Source organism: Rana temporaria, chromosome 9, assembly GCF_905171775.1.
Source record: "Rana temporaria chromosome 9, aRanTem1.1, whole genome shotgun sequence".
Lineage (NCBI taxonomy): Eukaryota > Metazoa > Chordata > Amphibia > Anura > Ranidae > Rana > Rana temporaria.
In genome coordinates this window covers 148,524,699-148,544,458 of record NC_053497.1, presented here as the reverse complement: position 1 = coordinate 148,544,458, position 19,760 = coordinate 148,524,699, and the positions used below count along the sequence as shown (strand labels likewise).

At 43.1% G+C, this 19,760-nt stretch overlaps 1 protein-coding gene across 2 annotated transcripts in view; it reads left to right on the top strand.

Moving 5' to 3' along the window:
- Positions 1-19,760, top strand: part of COL27A1 (collagen type XXVII alpha 1 chain) — a 540,002-nt gene that overhangs the window by 210,152 nt on the left and 310,090 nt on the right. For both annotated transcript variants that reach the window (XM_040324820.1, XM_040324819.1), the window contains exon 14: positions 2,043-2,087. In XM_040324820.1, the coding sequence (XP_040180754.1) occupies positions 2,043-2,087 (45 nt within the window). The remainder of the gene's footprint in view (positions 1-2,042; positions 2,088-19,760) is intronic.

Sequence of the window (19,760 nt, the reverse complement as noted above, 5' to 3'; positions counted from 1 at the left end):
TCAAATCCTAAACCTGCATAGTATCCATAATGGTATGGAAGACCATTTCCATGATCTGGATGGCCCCCATACGTTTGAGAACCTGATCCCACGGAACTCCAGGGGTTCGCCAGAACAAGGCAATGGACCAGTGGACCGCACTGAAAAGAGTGTGTGCTAATTTCTGTTCAGAGGGTGTGGAACCGGGTATCTCAGCGAAAAATAAGCACATCTGATGTGGTAAAGTAATCTGAGTCCCTGTGATCGCTGCAACCCTATCTATAACCCTCCGCCATAGGTCCTTCAGGGCTTTACAACTCCAAAAGATGTGAAAGTGGGTGCCTTTCTCTGGACAACCCTTGAAGCAAAGCTCAGAAACAGCGGGGAAGATCTTATGCAATTTAGCCGGGGTAAAATACCACCTGGTGTGTAACTTCACCACCGTTTCCTTCACCGCCGCAGATTTTGTGCATTTGTGCATATTGGAGATCCTATCCGCCCACTCCTCCGGGGAAGCCACCACCCCCGTCTCCAACTCCCAACCCAGTACGGCTGAGGATTTCACTGGGAGGCCAAGGCCACTCAGAAAACCATATAGGCGGGAGATGGTTCCCCTATCTCTGAAAGCGGGACCGCAAAGTCCCTCAAAAGTAGCAACAGGGTTAGTAAGGGACCCCGGGTAACGAGAGTTAAAGAAATATCTGATTTGCAAATATTTGAAAAATTCTGACCTGGGGACGAACACTACTTTTACCGAAGGTGCGCTCCCGTCTCATACTTTATTCTGAGCATGTGCGGGTTTCTAAGCATACACACAAACGTGTTTCTCGTAAACCAGCCCGACGAGAAACACGACAAGGAAATTGAGACTCCCGATGAGGAAAACAAGAACTTGTTCTCTTTTTTTTTTCTCATCGAGTTCCACGTCAGTTTCTCGACGAAAAACATACACGTGACCGTTTTCCTCTGCAAAAAAGCTCTGCCACCAAGTTTCATGATGGATTCTGTCGAGGAAAATGGTCCTCTGTACGAGGCCTAAGAGTAGAGTGTCTACAGCAGGCATCTCCAAACTGTGGCCCTTTACTAGCATTTATCCGGCCTTTGGGGCACCATTCCTCCCACTGATATGAGGCACTATTCCTCATACTGACACCATCAAGAGGGCAGTATTTCTATCACTGATACCAATGATAGGATACTATTCCTCCTACTAATAGGAGCACTACGCCTCCTCCTACTGAGAACTAAACAGGCCATATTTATTCCCACTGATGCTGGGACCAGGACATTTTCTACTCCCACTGGCCACAATCCGGCTCTCCTAAAGTCCTAAGGACAATAAACTGGCCCTTTGTTTGAAAAGTTTGGAGACCCCTGGTCTACAGTATAATAACAACATTATTGGAGAAAGATGAGCAGCCGACTCAATACGCTTCATTGAACATTTCCAAATTCCTCAGGAGGTAAACCTGACCCTGAGCGGAAACACTTTCAGATATCAATTAAAGCGGCATTATATGGCTAGCTGCTCCCTTTTCAGATTTGCAATTACAGTGTCTGATAGAGGGAAGTATTTCAGGATCAACTTCTTTTGCAACTTTAAGATGTCAACTGATTGCTGAGAGTTACAGAGAAAGATGATGCTGAAAGATCTGTAGATGTTTCACAATGTCCATTACTAACTCCCTCCTTCGTGTCCAACAATTAGTGAGGCACCACTGAACCCTTTGTATGGCAAGCTTTCTTTAGCCAAAATATATCTGTCTCTACCATCGAAGAGTAAGTTGGCTATGTTTGCCCCCTACACCAGAGATTCGTAGTCTTCCCCTGCCTCCACATGTGGCCCTATAATGACCAGAACTTTTTTCTGGGTTGGATGCTGTCGTTTTATTATGTGTCAAATTCTTTGGCTGGTGGTGTTTCTGTACCTTTTGGGGCTAGAATAAACCAGAAAAAAGGAGGTACTTCTGGACTGCACTAGAAGCTTATTGTCTGTTTGAGCAACACAAAGGTGTGCAACAATGTCCTCAAATGGTAATGGCATTTTTTTCTCTTTTATTTAGGGTGAACTGGGTCCCCCAGGTCCTCCCGGAGTCCCTGGATTCATTGTAAGTACAATAACTGAGTAACAATGTCTATCCTTTCTATTCATCAACAAACTCTGTCCCCAGCATTTAGTTTACAAAAACACTAATTTATTTACTGATCTCTGTGAATGCATTTAATTTCTTCCACCCCATGGAGACCAATTCTTGCTTATAGAAGAGTAGGTGTTTATAGCGCTGTTTCCATCGTAAAACATGAACTATTTTAATTAGGGAAGCTTGCTATCCGCCTTAAGCAGGCAAAGCTGTGGGCATGAATTTGTCTATTGCCTCACGCATTCATCTGGAATTAGGCAGCGACAATTCTTCCCTGTCTTTCACTTTTTATTTCTGCGGATAAGGTTGTGTAGATTAGTGTTGGCTCAGTTCCACACCAGAAGTGGCTGCAAAAGTCTTTTTCACATTGACTGTGATAGGTTAAATGTTGTTTATAGTCCTAGTGGTTGTATGAGACTTGTAAATGTAGAAATTTTGGTGAAATATGATACCTGTGCATATCATAGTGACAGATGAAAACAACGTGCGCCAAGTTTTCCAGCCTGCTGTTGAAGTGGAGAATACGCACAATAATTATTCCTGCTGCACTTTTATTTGATGAAGACTTTTGGCCTTGTGCATGAAGGGGCCTGGACAAAAAATTGTCAGTTCCTCATAGCAGCCAATCAGCTGTCCTTAAGTTTTCCAGGTCACAAAAAAAGAATGATTGGTTGCTATGGGGAACATAGATCTTTTGACTGATGCACTTCTGGTATTAAGCATCTCTGCACTATAGACGTATGTGGATACTCCTACAAATTGTTTAGTTCAAGTGTTTCTAGTGAGTATTGTTAATGCTACAGTGTACAAAAACATTGTTATGTAAAAAAATAAAAATTGTTGAGATCAATACACGGACAGCATAGTACAGCTGTTAAACACCAATTGCGCATAACATAATGCCAATAAATATTACATAACAATCAAATTAAAGATGTGTCAAGGGGAAGATATCCCTAAACAGAAAAAAAAAGGTTTGCAAGAAACAGTTACTGCTTACTGAACGACGTGTGTGGAAAAACCATATACATACATTTCATATCAATTGTACATCGCTTTGTGGCAGGTTGTGCTAACTATCTATCCCAGATTTGAGTTCATTACCCTCAGTGTGAGTCATTACCTTTTTAAAAGGGAGGGTGAGATTCAACTCTAGGACCCATGATTCAAAAAATAGGTGGGGGTTACCTGCATCAGTTCTGTGCAATCACTGAAAAGAGTTTTGTTAGGAAATATGGTTAGGAACTTATCCGTATCTGGATCAGGAAGGGAGACCAAACAGACAGTGTCTTGGGTCAAGGGCTAAAGGAGAGCCCATTAGGTCATGGACAAATCAAATTACTTGAGTTCAAAAGGTCTGCACAACTGGGCACGCCCATAGAAGTTGGTGAAAAGTACCCATACTTGCTGAATGCCGAGCATGCCATGCTTTGGAATGGTTTATAAGGAGAGACACAAACTGGAATCGGGTAAGCTCTATGTATAATGTACATCTGCATTAAGCAGTCAGGCATTTTAGGGGAAACTAGCTTGTAATTATCTAACATTTCATCCCAATCTGCCTCCTCAATGACACCCAGGTCAGAATCCCATTTAGTTTTGGCTCGATATGCCAGTTTGGTGGCAGGTGTCCTGAGTAGGATAGTGTACAGGGAGGAGGTTAGTTTAGCAGGGTCTGAACCTAGAATCACCTTCAGCAGTGGCAAAGAAGTATAAGATGGCAACCAATCCAGGAACTGAGGTCTCAAGGCATGGAGAAATTGTATATAATGAGAGAGCTTATGATTGGGAAGAGAAAATGCAGCCTAGTTTACATAAATATTTTAGAAAATTCTATGCTTCAAATCTCGAGCATGACTGTTCCCCCTGTGTCAAATCCCAGACCCATGAAAAGGGACTGGAAAAGTTTGGTGTGGAGTGGCCTGCACAAAGCCCTCAACCCTAAATCCAGCATCATTACCTGACCTTCACTGTAGAGAGGATGTTGTATGGGGCAGAACAACTCCATATTAATGTTTTTTTTTTTTTAATGTCACACCTAGTTGGGAATTTGAAGTGAAAACAACTTCCTCTTATTCATGAGCTAAGTAAAACACCTTTCAAAATAGTAATTCACTCTAAGTGTACAGTCTCTATTCTTTCAGTAAATCAACCCCACCATTTGCTTTGTTCATTAAAAGCATACCGTATGTCCATTGAGTTCAGAATTTTTGTATTTAAATAAGATCCGCCATTAAAAAGTCATACTTGACTTACAAATTGGATTATTTCGGATAAAAATTGCCTATTTCTTGTCACAAAAAAAAAACGTGCATTGCTTCCGAGTGCCATCTGCAAACTAAAGCTTAGACGAGGAAGAAATGGTCTCTGGGTATCAAGAACATTGTGGGTTGGCCACATCATTAGAGGCTACAGAATGTTTTTTGTTCAGACAGATCCCTTCTGCTAGATTTGCAGGAGACAGGCGGATCAGCTAAACACAAGATTACATAGAAACAAGATTTTTATACCACTGACATTACTAAAAAAAGATTTATGTTAAAGGCTAAAGTTCACCTTTTTATTTTTTATTATTATTATTATTAAAATCCAGCTTCTCTATATACAATTAATGTACCTTGGTTGCAAAAATAAATACAAGCCTTCTTTGGTTTTGAGAACAAGGTCTTACCTTAGCTTTCTTAGAAAGCTTCATCACTGCTGGTATGTAGATTTGGGATGGAAAATACAATAAAAAAACAGGAAGGTGTTTACCAGCTGACCTCAAAAAGCACACACCCTTCAGGTTCACACTGGTGCAAGATGGCAGTTTTACGACTGTGGATCCGACTTTGCCCTGTGACTTCATGTCCCACTTTCGTCCGACTTCGATGAACGGGATTCGACTTTGATCCTCACAATACCAGACTCTTTGAGTCTGGTATGAATCTTGAGAAGGAATCCCTTGCCAAAAAACAAAAAAACAGGCGTAGGTTTCCACCCCCAAAATCCATAGCAGACCCTTATCCAAGCACGCAGCCCGGTAGGTCAGGAAAGAGGGGGGGGGGTGAGCGAGCACAATTTTTTTTTTTGGGTGAATGGGTAGGGCTAAATTGTACCCCATACTCCTTCACATAGGGTGGGGGCCCCCTTGTTAAAGGGGGCTTCCAGATTTTTATAAGCCCCCACCCGCAAACCCAGACAAACACCGCCCAGGGTTGTTGGGAAGAGACCCTTGTCCGCATCAGCATGGGGACAAGGTGCTTTGGGGTGGGGGCGCTCGCTCGTCCCCCCCCCCCCTTTCCTGACCTGCTGGGCTGCGTGTTCGGATAAGGGTCTGGTATGTATTTTGGTGTGGGGTTTCCCTTCATGATCCTCAGCACAAGTCTCATGCCAAAGTTGGATCCGTTATGATGATCCAACTTTGATCTGACTTCAATGATATTCAGGGTAGACAGTACAAATACAATACACTTTAATACAGTAGTCAGAGGGCTCTGCTTCTCCTTAGAACTTACAATCTAAGAGATATAAACGACAACCATTATTAAGGCACTGTATTCATTAGTACATTTTTAAATGTATTTTTTATTTATTTATCATTGTTTTTTATTTTTTTATTCAAGCTGTGTAGGTATGTGACTTGGTATCAGCCTTTTGAAGTCCCCTATGCAGCATAGTTCATATTGGGGAAGAGAGAAGCAGCTCATGGAACATGCTGATAGGTGGAGAGTGAGCAGAGCGGCGGAGAAAGCAAAGTGACAGATAAAGGAGCTTATCTGGATGCTGCTTTTCTTTTCACTGTCCAGTCTCAGGTTGGGGGTGGGTGATGACCTGTAATGTCTCTTGCACACTGGGCATTTATCCCCCCCCCCCCCCCGTTCATTAGATCCTGGCATTATTAGTGCAGGCGAAAGAGACAGGTGCACTATCCAGTCCCGCTGCCAGCAGCCACTAAAACTGTGAAAGGCTGAGAGCTGGTGGGGCTGGACAGTGCACTGAGTGGTACTAAGGTTTAGGACAGCATGCACCCAGAGATGACTGCCCAGAACACAAGCACTTGGTGTACCATCCATCCACGCCAGCTGTCAGCTTCTCATAGAGTTTTGCAGGCTGCTGACAGTGGGGCTGGCCAGTGCGTCTGTGTCTTCAGTTAGCACCTAAACTCCAGGATCGAATGCATCGGTGCTAAACACCCAGTGTGCATGAGGCCTTAGTGTTCCTAAACTGTAGCAGAGAACAATGAATTATCCTACCTTGCCAGACAGGGCTGTCTGAAAATCAGCTTTTAATTCATAACAACTAAGCGCCCTATGAGACAAACGGCTGCTCTGAGTTCATTCTGAAATCAGTCACATGTTCAACTGCCAATTCATTTATTGCGTGATCTTTGTTAAAGCAGAGGATCAAAATGTTGGCATAACTGAGGATTTGTTAGCTCTTCCTTTATGGCATACTCAAAAATCATGTGACAAACGCTTCTGGTCCCTTAATTGGCTTTGGATGGGGGCCAAGGTCACATTTATCTGCATAGGTTAGCATTTTAGTGCAGTTTTTTTTTTTATATAATTTTTATTGACACCCAAAATGGACAAAAACAAGCCATTACATCCACATTGTGTAGACCATAAAATTGTCATTTGTGCCGTATTTTAGGGCAGAGTAAAGGGGGTTATTTCCATAGGTCAGATTTAGGTCACAGAAATTTGGACATCAATCAGGATGCAGTACCCTTTGAAATATTTACACATCCATAAAAATGTTTTTTCTTTCATTTTATTATGAATAGTCTAGTACAGAGTGAGACACTTGTATGGAAATAGCAGATCTCTTTATACCAGCTTGCATGTACACAGCTTGCCTATAAGGAGCTTTTGTGCAGCTGTCAATCGGGCAGCACATACAGCTCTCCAGTCGTGAGGCCACTAGTAGCATAAAACGCTCTGCTGTAGAAAAATAATGTCAGGAAATTCTGCCTTGGGTTTTGGTTGAAATTTATTACCTCTCTGAGCTTAACCACATGGAAAAATATTCTTTCCCTCAGAACCTCTTTTATCCCTTTTATAAACAGTCAGGAAAGGGGACTTTACATGTTGGAAGTGTATTTTGTACTTCTGTAGCCCCTGGCTTGTAAATATGAAGTGGGATACTCATGCCGGCTTGTTTGTAAATTTGGAACACATTTTTCAACCTAATTTTTGATTTTATTATTTTCTTTTTTGTTCTCTTTTAAAAGGGTTGTAAATGCAAACAAGAAGACAGGGAGATAAAAGAGGACATAATCTTAGTAGGGAATATAGCAAGGTCTGTTATTTTTTTGAGAGTTTGTTAGAAATGTACCTAAATCTAATAAAATCTAAATTTAGCATACAATAACGGGAAATTATCAACATCATTAATGCTGTTTGTTTTGGATAAAGGGTAAGAATGGATAGAGCATCTATAATTTTTTTTCTCTTTCAGCTCAAACCCTTCAGTCTATCCAAACCCAGTTTCCATTTAAAAGCGCGCCCAGTATAAAGGTCCCTCATGATTAAGAATAAATTTAAGCAGTTAATTGGAATTTGACAGCTCATAGGTAATGTGTAAAGCCAACATGTTTTGGGACTGTCAGCTCTGATCCAACCTTATTAAAAGCTTCAAAATTTGAAAGTTGCATCACACAACTACTTTTAGCCTGTTCACTACTTCAACCCTGATAAAGAGAAGGGCATCTGCCTTGAAACGTGTTGCCTTTACCTGTGAACTGTCAGCTTCAATAAACTCCTTAGATTTACCCTCAAATGTGGCATACCTTTTATACTGCGCACTCCTCTATACCCAGTTACCCCCTGGCATGACTGATAAACACTGCATTAGATGGTGGATCTCCCAAGGTTTCTTGACGGTTTACTCTTTGTTGAGCAGAGAGTCTTCTCCTTTGCACAAGTTTAAGAATCTCATCAAGCTTCAACTGAGGAAATTTTTCCTCTACATAGTAATACATAATTTTGTGGAGACCTTGCTGAAGAAACATGCTGATGATTTCTCTATATCCCTCATGGCCTTTGAATCCATTCCTAGAACTAATCCAACAGCTAAGGGCAATGATACTATCCCTTACATCACTGGTTCTCAACTCTTGTCCTCAGGACCCACTAACAGGCCAGATTTTAAGTATTATCTTGGGGAGATGCAGACTAGAGTAGTGCAATCAGTGAGTAGCAAATTATATCATCTGTGATGTATTTCAGTTATCTTACAAACATGGCCTGTTAGTGGGTCCTGAGAACAGGAGTTGAGAACCACTGCCTTATATACTCATCTATTCTGGGCAGCATCTTTGATCGCACTCACCTCTATTGTACCCGTTGGGAATGAGACCATGTTAACACCACCCCGAAGACTGGACAAAAATCTGGCTATTGACACCCAAAAACTTCTGAAATGTTTAAGCATTGGAGAGTTCCTAAAACAAGCTCTGCTGATGGTACTTCACTCCGGCATGCCGCCTGCGGATACAGAATTGTACAATGATCAGCTCTATACTGCAGGTCAATATTCTCAAAGACCCATAGGTAGTTCTTCTCCACAGACAATCAATGAGTTTCGATTCACGATGCAGTGAGAATGTGATACGATTTCACAGTGTAATTTCTGTTGTGACAGTTGGGGCTTATTTTTAGTGTTTCCTCTTGCTACCGACACCCACATAGGTGCAGAAGAGCCCATGCAGATTGCACCCACACATTTGTCATCCCAAGACACCACTAATGTCCAGGCTCATTACGAGTCCACCTGCCCCGACAAGCCATGAAAAGCCATGGTCTAGAGGGGAAGGGGCTGCCTCTCGTGCCGAGCCTCCAGATATTCCATAAAAGACAAACTCTTTTTTTCCTGTCAAAAATTATTTCCAAGCCTCTCAGCATCATCTTTCTGCTCTTTTTCTCTTGCACAGCCAGTAACGTTATTGGTCGATTCTGGCATAGTGTCTACAAGTCCTGTTTTTGCCTGCAGAAGTACTATTATGCTGATTGTCGTAGACCATTTTGTTGATCTTTGCAGAGGTGATCTGACGTCCACCCCCTATCACTTTACCTCAAGGCATTGGGAGAATTTTTTTTTTTTTTGTTGTCATCCCATGCCCAGCCTACCCTCTCATCTTGGTCTACTACACGTCCCATGAGTCCTTGTAAAACTCTGACATTCACAGACATGACTAGACATGATGGGAATTGTAGTTATTAAACAACTGGAGGGCCATAGTTTGAGGACCCCTGACTTAGTTCTTTAAAACTGCTAAAACCTCCCAAATGTATTTTCCAGCAGTCTCTGGTGCCTTTCCTTGAATATTTAATTTCTCTCAGTAGAATATTAGTGGAATATTCATGAATCCAGACAAGGTTCAGGTAGTCCTGTGGACATAACCACACAACTTGAATGCAACCCAGCACTTCACTGGCTTTGCCAATGTTTACAGTCCGATTTTCCATGATTATTGCACTTATTACAGTTTTGACCCAAAAGGGGGTTGTACTGGTTGTGTCTTCCCTTCTTAAGCTCGGAAAGTCTAAAACATAGAAGAAGGTGTTTGTTTTGTTTATGCTCATGTGTTCACACATCCAGGCCCTATCGTCTTGTTTATTGTTGAAGAGTATGCCTCAATAGTTTGGGAAAGCAATATTATCCCAACATCTACCTGCTTCACCTGTGCATTTACTTTTTCAGGAAATTTTCTTCTGTAGTTTGAAAATATTATATTGACAACAGAGAGCTATTGTTAATAGTTGAGAATGCTATCTTATAGTGCAGTGTGCAATGATGTATGTTTATACTACATAGCAAATAAATAAAAATATCCTAAATAAATATATGATGAGTCCAAAACCAAAATAGATCACCAATGTGCACTGTGTACACACATATAAAAAGTCCCAATAGATAATATAAATTCCAATCAATCCAGTGACCAATTTTATTGATAACTGTAGTGATTTCTTCCTTAAAGCGGGGGTTCACCCTATTAAAAAAAAAAGCATTACATTCGGCATCGTAGCGCGAGCTACAGTATGCCGGCCTTACATTTTTTATCCCTGTACTCACTGTGCTATTCCACATTGAAGATTCCGGGGAATGGGCGTTCCTATGGTGAGAGAAGGTGATTGACGGCCGGCCCTGGCACGTCACGCTTCTCCGGAAATAGCCGAAATAGGCTTGGCTCTTCACGGCGCCTGCGCATAGCCTGTGCGCAGGCGCCGTGAAGAGCCGAGACCTACTCCGGCTGTCTTCGGGGAGCGTGACGTGCCAGAGCCGGCCGTCCATCATCCTCCCTCTCCATAGGCACGCCCATTCCCCGCGGGAGTCGAAATCTTCAATGATCAATAGCACAGTGAGTACGGGGATAAAAAATGTAAGACCGGCATACTGTAGCTCGCGCTACGATGCCAAATGTAATGCTATAATGATGTTAAGGAGGGTGAACCACCGCTTTAAGGAATAATATTCCTTCACCATACACAGATCTCTGCCATCACCCAAAGTGCACAGATGATGAATGCGCTTACCAGATAGACCTGACTTCTTTAATGAAAAAAGTCAGATAAAGCATTTGCACGATAGTGCCTGCATACACACCAATCAGACAGGAAAAATTCGAACACCTCTTCCTCTGAGTTGCAGACAAAATATGTAAAAAAGAATAGGAAAATCCATCGCATAATACTGTTTAAAAATTAAAAAGACATAAAAAAGCCAATTGGCCTCTAAACCGGGGCTGCAAGCTTCTCTGTGTACCACTCCACTTCCACCTCCGTGGTGGCGTGAGTTCCACCCAGCATCAACAGCAACCAGGGTACCGGAACTGGCGTCGGACAAACACGTGACCAGGTACCGCTGCCGACGTATGTTTTTGTTATTAACGTCTTCAGGGGACGTATCTTTTTCTTCCACCTACCACCCCCAGACTATCGACTGGGAGGACCAACCAGTCCTTAGAACTCCATCTCCGATGCTTTACCTCTAATCAGGAATTGGGAAGATTGGAAATCCTATTTCCCTATGACAAAATTTGCTCATAATAATTGCCCATACTTCTAGAATTTCTCCGTTCTTTTGTGTCTATGGGTATTATCCAAAATTATGCTCTTTTTCCAACTTTTGTTCCTGGATCCACCTCCCTAATGCAAAATGTACCCCAGATTTGGAGCTCTGTCTAGGATAAACTCTTGTCTGCAGCTACCTCACGTAAAATCCCTGAGGCTCACGGTCGCCCAGCCCCTAACTTCAAGGTGGATGACTTGGCATGGCTGTTAACTAAAAAATATTTTGCTTAAAGACCTTTTTCAAAAAATGTCTCCCAGTATCCTTGGGCCACATCACATCTCTTGAAAGGTCAATCCTGTTTCTTCCGAGATACCTAATATTTGTAATAACGCATTACTAAAACCTGTGCATCCTTTGCATCCTTTGACATCCATGACCTCTCAAGCTCCAGTACTCATGAGCAGTTGAGAAGAATAGGAGGTGCAAAAGATTCTGGACGGGTCAGGTGCTCTCTTGGATATCATATTCATTTGAAGGGTTACAGCCCTCAGGAAAATTCTGGGTTCTAGCTTCTTTAGTTAATGCTCAATGGTTGATGAAAAGGTTCAATCAGTCACATCCTGAAAAAATTGCTCTGGAGGGTGTTGTCAGACAGACAGTAAATTCACCTCTGTTGTGCTCCCATACTGTGTGGTCCACATTTTCTTGCTCGGCAGTGGAGGCCTGCATCCAGGTTGCCTGCTAATGGGATATGGTACAGCCTTGCCTCATGGCAGTCTGTGACTGGCTCCTTGATTTCTATGCAACAGGAGGCAGCTCTGTTTACAGCTGCCGCTGTGAGACAGCTAGACAACCACTGATTGGCTCTCGGTTCCTATGGCACCCATTTTAAACATCCTCACACATTACCCAGTGCTTGTCATATTATGTCCTAGATAATCAAGTGGGCTTCTATGGTATCTGTCTGTCATGTCTACCTGCTTCTGTCTGTGTTAAATTTTCCTCCGGTCTGTTGGCAACACTCATGGCCAAAGTGTATAGTTTATGACCATTGCTTGAGTGAACCATAGTGTCTGGTTGCCTGTTCTGTCCTGCTTACACGGTACCATGTGTTTTGCTTGACTTAAAACATTGATAAAAATAGTAATTTAGGGTTCAGTGAGGCCACCTACTTCGGTCTGCATTGCCTAATGAACAACAATAGTCTTTGTTTTCATGGTGCCCTGAAAAAAAAAATGAAACATTGGGGGTTATTTACGAAAGGCAAATCCACTTTGCATTACAAGTGCAAACTGCAAAAGTGCAAAGTGCACTTGAAATTGCACTGACAGTGCACTTAGATGTGCAGTCGCTGTAGATCCGAGGGGGGCATTCAAGGAAAATAAAAAACAGCATTTTAGCTTGCACATGATTGGATAATAAAATCAGAAGAGCTTCTCCTCATTTCAGATCTGCCCCTCAGATTTACAGCGACTGCACTTTCAAGTGCACTTTGCACTTGTAGTTTGCACTTGTAGTGTAAAGTGGGTTTGCCTTTCGTAAATAACCCCCATTGTGTTGCATTTTATCACAGAGTCTTGCAAAGTTGCAAAAATTGTATTTGGGTTGCTGTTGTAAATAAAAGACACAAAAATACAGCTTAGAACTATGTGACATTTGCAGCCTCTCTATAGCGGTCTGTTTTGGAAATTGGCCGGGTTTTACTTTTCCTTGGCCTTTTGAGAGTAGGCTAGCATCAGAGGAATTGGCACAGTGAATATACATTCTCACTTGGCCAATGCGAGAGTATAAGTGCATGCACCAATTATTCAGCACTGTTTTGAAGTCTGATGATTGACAGCTTTTGACCATACGTTAAACAAACCTCTAGACTATGTCATGACTTCTGATTAGTGTTAATAATATTAACCTCAGCAGCATGGGACTGTTAATGTGATCACGTTGAGGCATGTGTCAAGGCCTATTAGAGTACACAGGAGAGTCATATTCCTGGCAGGATAAAAAAACACATGCTGAAGATAGAGTTGGTCAGGTTGCTGGTGCAGCCATGGAAGAAGTTTTACATAATGACAAACAATAAACCACATGACCACCTAGTAGAGAGGACAAAGGTTAGTACAATAAGGGAATACAGACTTTGCTTACATGCCTATAAAAAGAGCTTCCTATTAAAAAGGTGAAAGTTCAAAGGGCATCCAGGGAGTTTTGAAGTAAAAGCAATAGAAATAGACAGGAGCAACATATATTATTTCAGAATGGATCACCAAAAAATGTCTCACTATGGTTGTAGATGAACTAGTCAGTAATCTAGGAAGCACACTGCTACCACAGCAGAGGTGCCACTGTCTGTACAGCCTTTCAAAAAATTATAGGACTCTGTATAGATATCTGTGGAACAAAAACACAGAGTTAAGTTTCTTGATCCTATTCAACTATGTTTCGCTAAGTCAGGCTTTGTTTAAGACACCCCCCCCCCCATTTAAAATATGGTTAGTGTTTATTTTTCGCCAAAAGCTGCCAGTTTACCATTTAAGACAGGGGTCTCCAAACTGCGGCCCAAGGGCCAGATGTGGCCCTTTGCTAGCCTTTATCCGGCCCTTTGGGACACTATTGCTCCCACTGACACCAACAATGGTGGACTATTTCTTCCACTGATACCAATCATGGGATACTATTCCTCCTCCTAATATGGGCACTACTCCTCCTTCTATTGACCACCAACCCTGGGGCCCAATTCATTGTCCGTGATGCCCGGCCCAGGACATTTTCTGTCCACGCTGGCCACAATCCGGCCCTCCTAAAGTCTGAAGGACAATAAACTGGCCCTTTGTTTTAAAAGTTTGGAGACCCTTGATTTAAGACTTTGAATAATTTTAAATACTTTCTTAGGTCTGTTTTTATATACAATTTATCTTTTGTTAAAACACTGTGCTGATAAATACGTTTTACTGAACACAATTCCCCCTTGAACAGACCTACACCCAGCAGTACATGTCCAACTGGTTGAGGACCTTTGGTTGTGAGTATGTTGGAGCTTGCAGCTTTGGAAAGCGGGGGTACCACAGATAATAGCCACTGCCTCTGGAGTCTTGTAATTCCAAAGAATCGGGGATTGTTAACCAATACTTCCCACAATGTATCGGGTCTTCTAGATCCAAAGTATTTCAAATAAACCTGTCACACAGCCAGCCAATTCACTCAAAGCTTTAAAACAAATAAATTGCATAACGAAAAGTTTAAAAATGGTGAAATCCGCACGTCAGAATCATTAGATCCAGAGACATAGAGAGATATAGCCTACGGCTTCCTTCCTCCAAGGGCTAGTGATAGGCAGCCTCACTTACCAAAAGGGGCTTTGGGGTACAAGGGAAAAGACCGATATCCGGTCCTACAGGAAAAGAGTATATACCTTCAACTGCCTAGACTTCTGATTTACTTTATTGCAACTTTTGAAATAAGAATGTGTGCCCTATGTTGTAAACCGGTGTAAAGCCCAATTTTTCTTTAAACTGGCCATAGATGTATCACAATTTTGCTGGTTCAGCATGGGCTGACCAAATTTTGATTCATCTATGGCTGTTCCTGCTCTACGGAAGTTGGTCTAACGATTGACTTTCGTTGAACAGGAATGTTGGAAAATTTTCATTCGATCAGCGGAAGCAGAGCTGATCAATGTATTTAGACATCGGAAAAGTCCCCACTCTCAGAATATAATGACACTGCAGGGAGGATTCAGCCGCACATTTTACTTGTGTCCTTATTTTTTTTAATTGTTTTAAAAACATTTACAGTATGTGCTATCTTTCTATCTGATAAAGATCCATGGATAACTCACCACTGCTTCAAGAATAAGCTGGGACTTGTAGTATTTAGACTGTAGTAGGGTCAGTTGTTGCTTACCACTGTTATCAGTATGATGGGATCTGCTAGCAGAAGGAAAGTCACAACTTTCCTTCTGCTAGTAGGCTGACCATTGATGGGCACATGAGACAGAAAAAACGATAATGACACACATGTGGTGAACATCTTCATCCTGTAGAACAGGGGTTTCCAAACTTTCTAAACAAACGTCCAGTCCCCCAGTCTTTAGGGGGGCTGGAGTGGCCAGTGGGAGTAGAAAATATCCCAGCGTCAGTAAAAGTAAACAAATTACACAGTGCTTGTAGTCAGTGGAAGGAGGAATATTGCCTCATTAGAATTAGTGGAAGGGATAGTGTCCTTATTGGTATTAGTGGGAGGAATGGTGCCCTCGTTGGTATTAGTGGGAGGAATAGTGCCCTCATTGGTATTCGTGAGAGAAGTAGTACCCCATATCATTGGTATTGGTTGGAGGAATAATGCCCCATCATTGGTATTGGTTGGAGGAATAATGCCCCATCATTGGTATTGGATGGAGGAACATTGCCCCATCATTGGTATCAGTGGGAGGAATAGTGCCCTATTATTGGTATTAATTGGAGGAAAAATTCCTCATTATTGACATTGGTTGGAAGAATAGTGCCCCATCATTGGTGTGAGTGGGGCACTCATTGACACCCATTGTTGGTGTCAATAAGAGGAATGGTTCCCCACTGTTGGTGTCAGTGGAAGGAATGGTGCCTCCTTTTTGGTATCGGTGGGAGGAATTGTCCCCCGAGGGCTAGATAAAGGCAAGCAAAGGGCCACATTCGGTCCACGGGCCCCAATTTGGAGACCACTGTTCTAGAATATGGAATGATACACGGCTGCTCATACAGACTGCCTAAGAAGGTAAATCATTTTTATGTACAATACCAAGTGCTTCCTGTAGCTAGACATGCATGTTATCAGAAAGTCGTCAGAATTGTCTTATTAATACCACTTTAAGGCAGCAGAAAGGGATTGTGATTTGCATATGGAAGCTATAGTTGTTTTGCTGCTAGGAAAACATTTGTGGCCAATTTATATAGTTACAGTACCTAGCTAATCTGGTTGAAAAAAGGCCATCCAATTCAGCCAACTGCTTGTGCAATTTGTGCTGCTGTTTAAATAAGCTAGCTATCTGATCATGCAGGAGAGCTATCCATTGATCATGCTGTTTCCTCACATGTAATTGAGTATATTTGAGAGAAACTTTAGACGAGGATATTCTGGCAAGGGGCATATCCAGCAGCAATTTGGATAAAAATAATGGGTTACCCCAGACAGAACCAGATATTAAGTCAATACCTTGTATGCCATTTCTTGGGACGTACAGTAGCATTAGAGAAGCAATATTTGGTTAGACCTAATCGGTTTTAGTGGCCAACATCCAGTAGTGATTCATTTGCAAGAGTCAAGAGTCATCAGAGCAGATATACTGAAATTGGGTGAGGAGATTTGTGGTGCCTTATTTGTGCTTAACGAAAAAATCTCATGGAAAATATTTCATGATGGTGTCTCAAGGCCTCCAAGGGTGTAAGGTCCAAAGTACAAATTAATTGGTATATAGTTATGAAATTACCATTGATACACCATAGTACTTTCCAGGGCAGGTGAAAACGTGATTTTCCCACAAGGTGGCTAAAGAGACATGCGAATACCCCCCTGTAAGCAGTATAAAAATTTTAAATTGAATTTGCATTTGCTCGTTGTAGTCCACCAAATTGCAGAGCTCAGACTGAGAGAAGAATAACCAGCACAAAAAGCCAACAATGTTGCAGTACAAAGAACATTCTTTTAGGAGGACAGCAGAGTAAAAGGAATGAGCTCCGCTGCTTTTCCAATAAATCTACAGTAGGCATGTCCAAAGTCTGGCCCGCGGGCCAATTGCAGCCCCCATTCCGGTTTAATGTGACCCCCCTGGTAATTTGGATATATATATCTTTTGTGGTCCCCAGGGCCACAAAAGATATATACTGTATTTATCGGCGCTGCCTCAGAGGGGACGGAACGAGTGCCATCAGATTACATACAGGAGTTTACTCAGCGGCGTCGGTAATTAGTCCCGTCTCCTGGGCTGCCTTTGGACGACTGTCTATCATAGGAGGCGGGACTTTGTATTAAAGAGGCCGTCGTGTAAACAGGAAATTCTCCTGTATGTAATCTGTTGGAGCTCGTCCCACCCTCTCCCCTCTGAGGCTGCAGATGGGCATCGATCAGGCTGCACTGATGGCAGTGGTGAGGCCGCATTCATGGCAATGGTGAGGCTGCAGATGGGCACTGATTAGGCTGCATTGATGGGCTCTGACCCTTATTTTGCTTCTTAGTTCTTTATTTAAAATAAAAAAAAAATCCTGAAACTGCCCCTTTTAAACTGAAGGTGCATGTTATACGCTGATAAATACAGTATATCCAAATAACAAGCCCGAGCTCATCCTTAGTCCTGAGTGGCGCTTGGGGGCACAAAAGATATACTGTATTTATTGGTGTATAACACTCACTTTTTTACCCTAAAAAAATAGAGGGTAAACTGTGCCTGCGTGTTATACGCAGGGGGCTGTGGAAAGTTTTTTTTCTTGAAACTTCCCTCTTAAAATTAGGGTGCGTGTTATACACCAATAAATACGATGTATGTGTGTGTGTGTGTGTGTGTTTATATATGTAACAAGGCCAGTATGCTGGCCTGAATTTATGGGAGGAGCCCGTGGGTACTTAACCAGCCCACTCACCTGTGGTCCTTGTTGGTTTCCTGTGAGCGATACCACACATCACTGGACTGACTCTTCCCAGCTCACCTCACGTTTGTGAGTCCTGGCATTTTGATCGCAGGTGCATTTCGGCTTCTTCGTTCATGCTCTTCGTCAGCGGTTCCCGCTCACTGTCGCAGGTACTTTCGCATCATGTGCGATCTTGCAATTTGTTATGCTACCTGTCCCGCATCCTTTCGTAAAGAAAAAAAAAGCCTGCTTCTGAGTTGTGGTCTGCCAAACATACGTTTAATTTATAATTCCAAACCTCTGAGTCGCGGTCGGTCGTTGTCCGATATCACTCGCTGTAGATTTCACTGGATATAAAGATTCACTGTCCATGGGTTTGTCGTCTCTTCCATTTAGAGACAAGCATGTATTGTTTGTACAGGTTTCTGTGGCTGATAGAGTTGATAATTAGGCCCACCTGATGCCTTCTCTGCACTGGCTTAGCCTGGGGGGAGGGGTGGTTGGTTGGTGTTCAGTTTCAGAGTAAGGCCCCTTTCACATGTCCGTTCCGCCTGTCCGTTCATTACAAGTCCGTTACACCGCGGCAGTAGCGGACCTGTCAATATGGGAGGAGTTCCTTACTACGTGAAACAGTAGCAACGTTATACCATCAATATCGCCCCCATCACCGCAGGTAGTGACAGATGCCACAGCTTCCACAGGCTTCGCTGCAATTTTTGGCCACTATTGGTTTGCAGGACCATGGCCTCCAGAGACGCTCTTAATCCCAGGGTTTACCCGGACTTCCTCCGTGTTCGAACAATTACCGATCGTGGCAGCCGCTCAGCTCTGGGGTCATACCTGGACACCACGATCCGTGGCCTTCACCACCGACAACCAGGCCACGGCCGACATTATTAGTAAAGGCAAGTCTAAGTTATGTCCTTCCTACGTAGGCCCATACAACTATCCCCACAGCACCAGTTAATGTCCACTATCTTGGCTAGTTCCCCATTTGGCTTTCTCCCCAGCCTGGTCATTCAAGCAACCATCTACTCGGCCTACCACGGGTTCTTGCGGCTTAGTGAGTTCACCCGCAGCTACCCCGCCGGCCAAGTTCTACATAGACCTCACTTGGCTCGCTACCACGACCACTTTTTTCTCCACCTGCTACTATCCAAAACCCAGCGATCAGGCACTGGGGTAGACATCCAACTCTAAAGCAAACAATGTCCGGTGTGCAGTAACCATACTCGATCGCCTTCTGTAACTCCTACCTGAACAGTCAAACTCTTATCGCCTAATACCTTTCCCGATCAAACCCTTGAGTGCCTGCCAGTTCGTCAAACACGTCAGAATTCATCGGGGCACAACCAACCTTGGGAAGTTGATCCAGGGTTCACCCGATCGCCTTTCGGGGGGATCGGGAAGGAATTTTCTCCCCTGCTGTAGCAATTGGCCTAGGCTCGGCTGGGGTTTTTCGCCTTCCTCTGGATCAACGGGGGGGGGGGGGGCGGTTAGGTAAATTTGGGTCCTGTCACCTTCACACTTGCTCACTCATTCTTCCACGCTACCTACACCTCAACCCCAGTCAGTGCTCCAGTCGCTCTTATCGTATTGGAGCGTCCTCGTCCACATCCCGGTGTGGGATCCCAGATCATGACAATTAAGAGACTTGACGGGTGGAAGTCTGCCTGCTTTGCCCAGCACATCCCCCCCAATCCTCAGGTGGAAATGGCACAAGCGTTCACCAACTTGCTCAATGAATAAAGCTAAAACCAATAAAACTACACCCCCTACCTGAATGTTTTTGCCCCCTTATCTTGGCATACCGTCCATCAGACGGTATGCCAAGCACACTTCAGGTCTCTTTCATGCGGTAAGTCTTATGTTAAGTCTATCTATCTTGTTCATATCCGTATCGGACATAGGGCTTTGACCATAAGTAACAAGGCCAGTATGCTGGCCGGAATTTATGGGAGGAGCCCGGGGGTATTTAACCAGCCCACTCACCTGTGGTCGTTGTTGGTTTCCTGTGAGCGATACCCACCCTCCCATCCCCTTT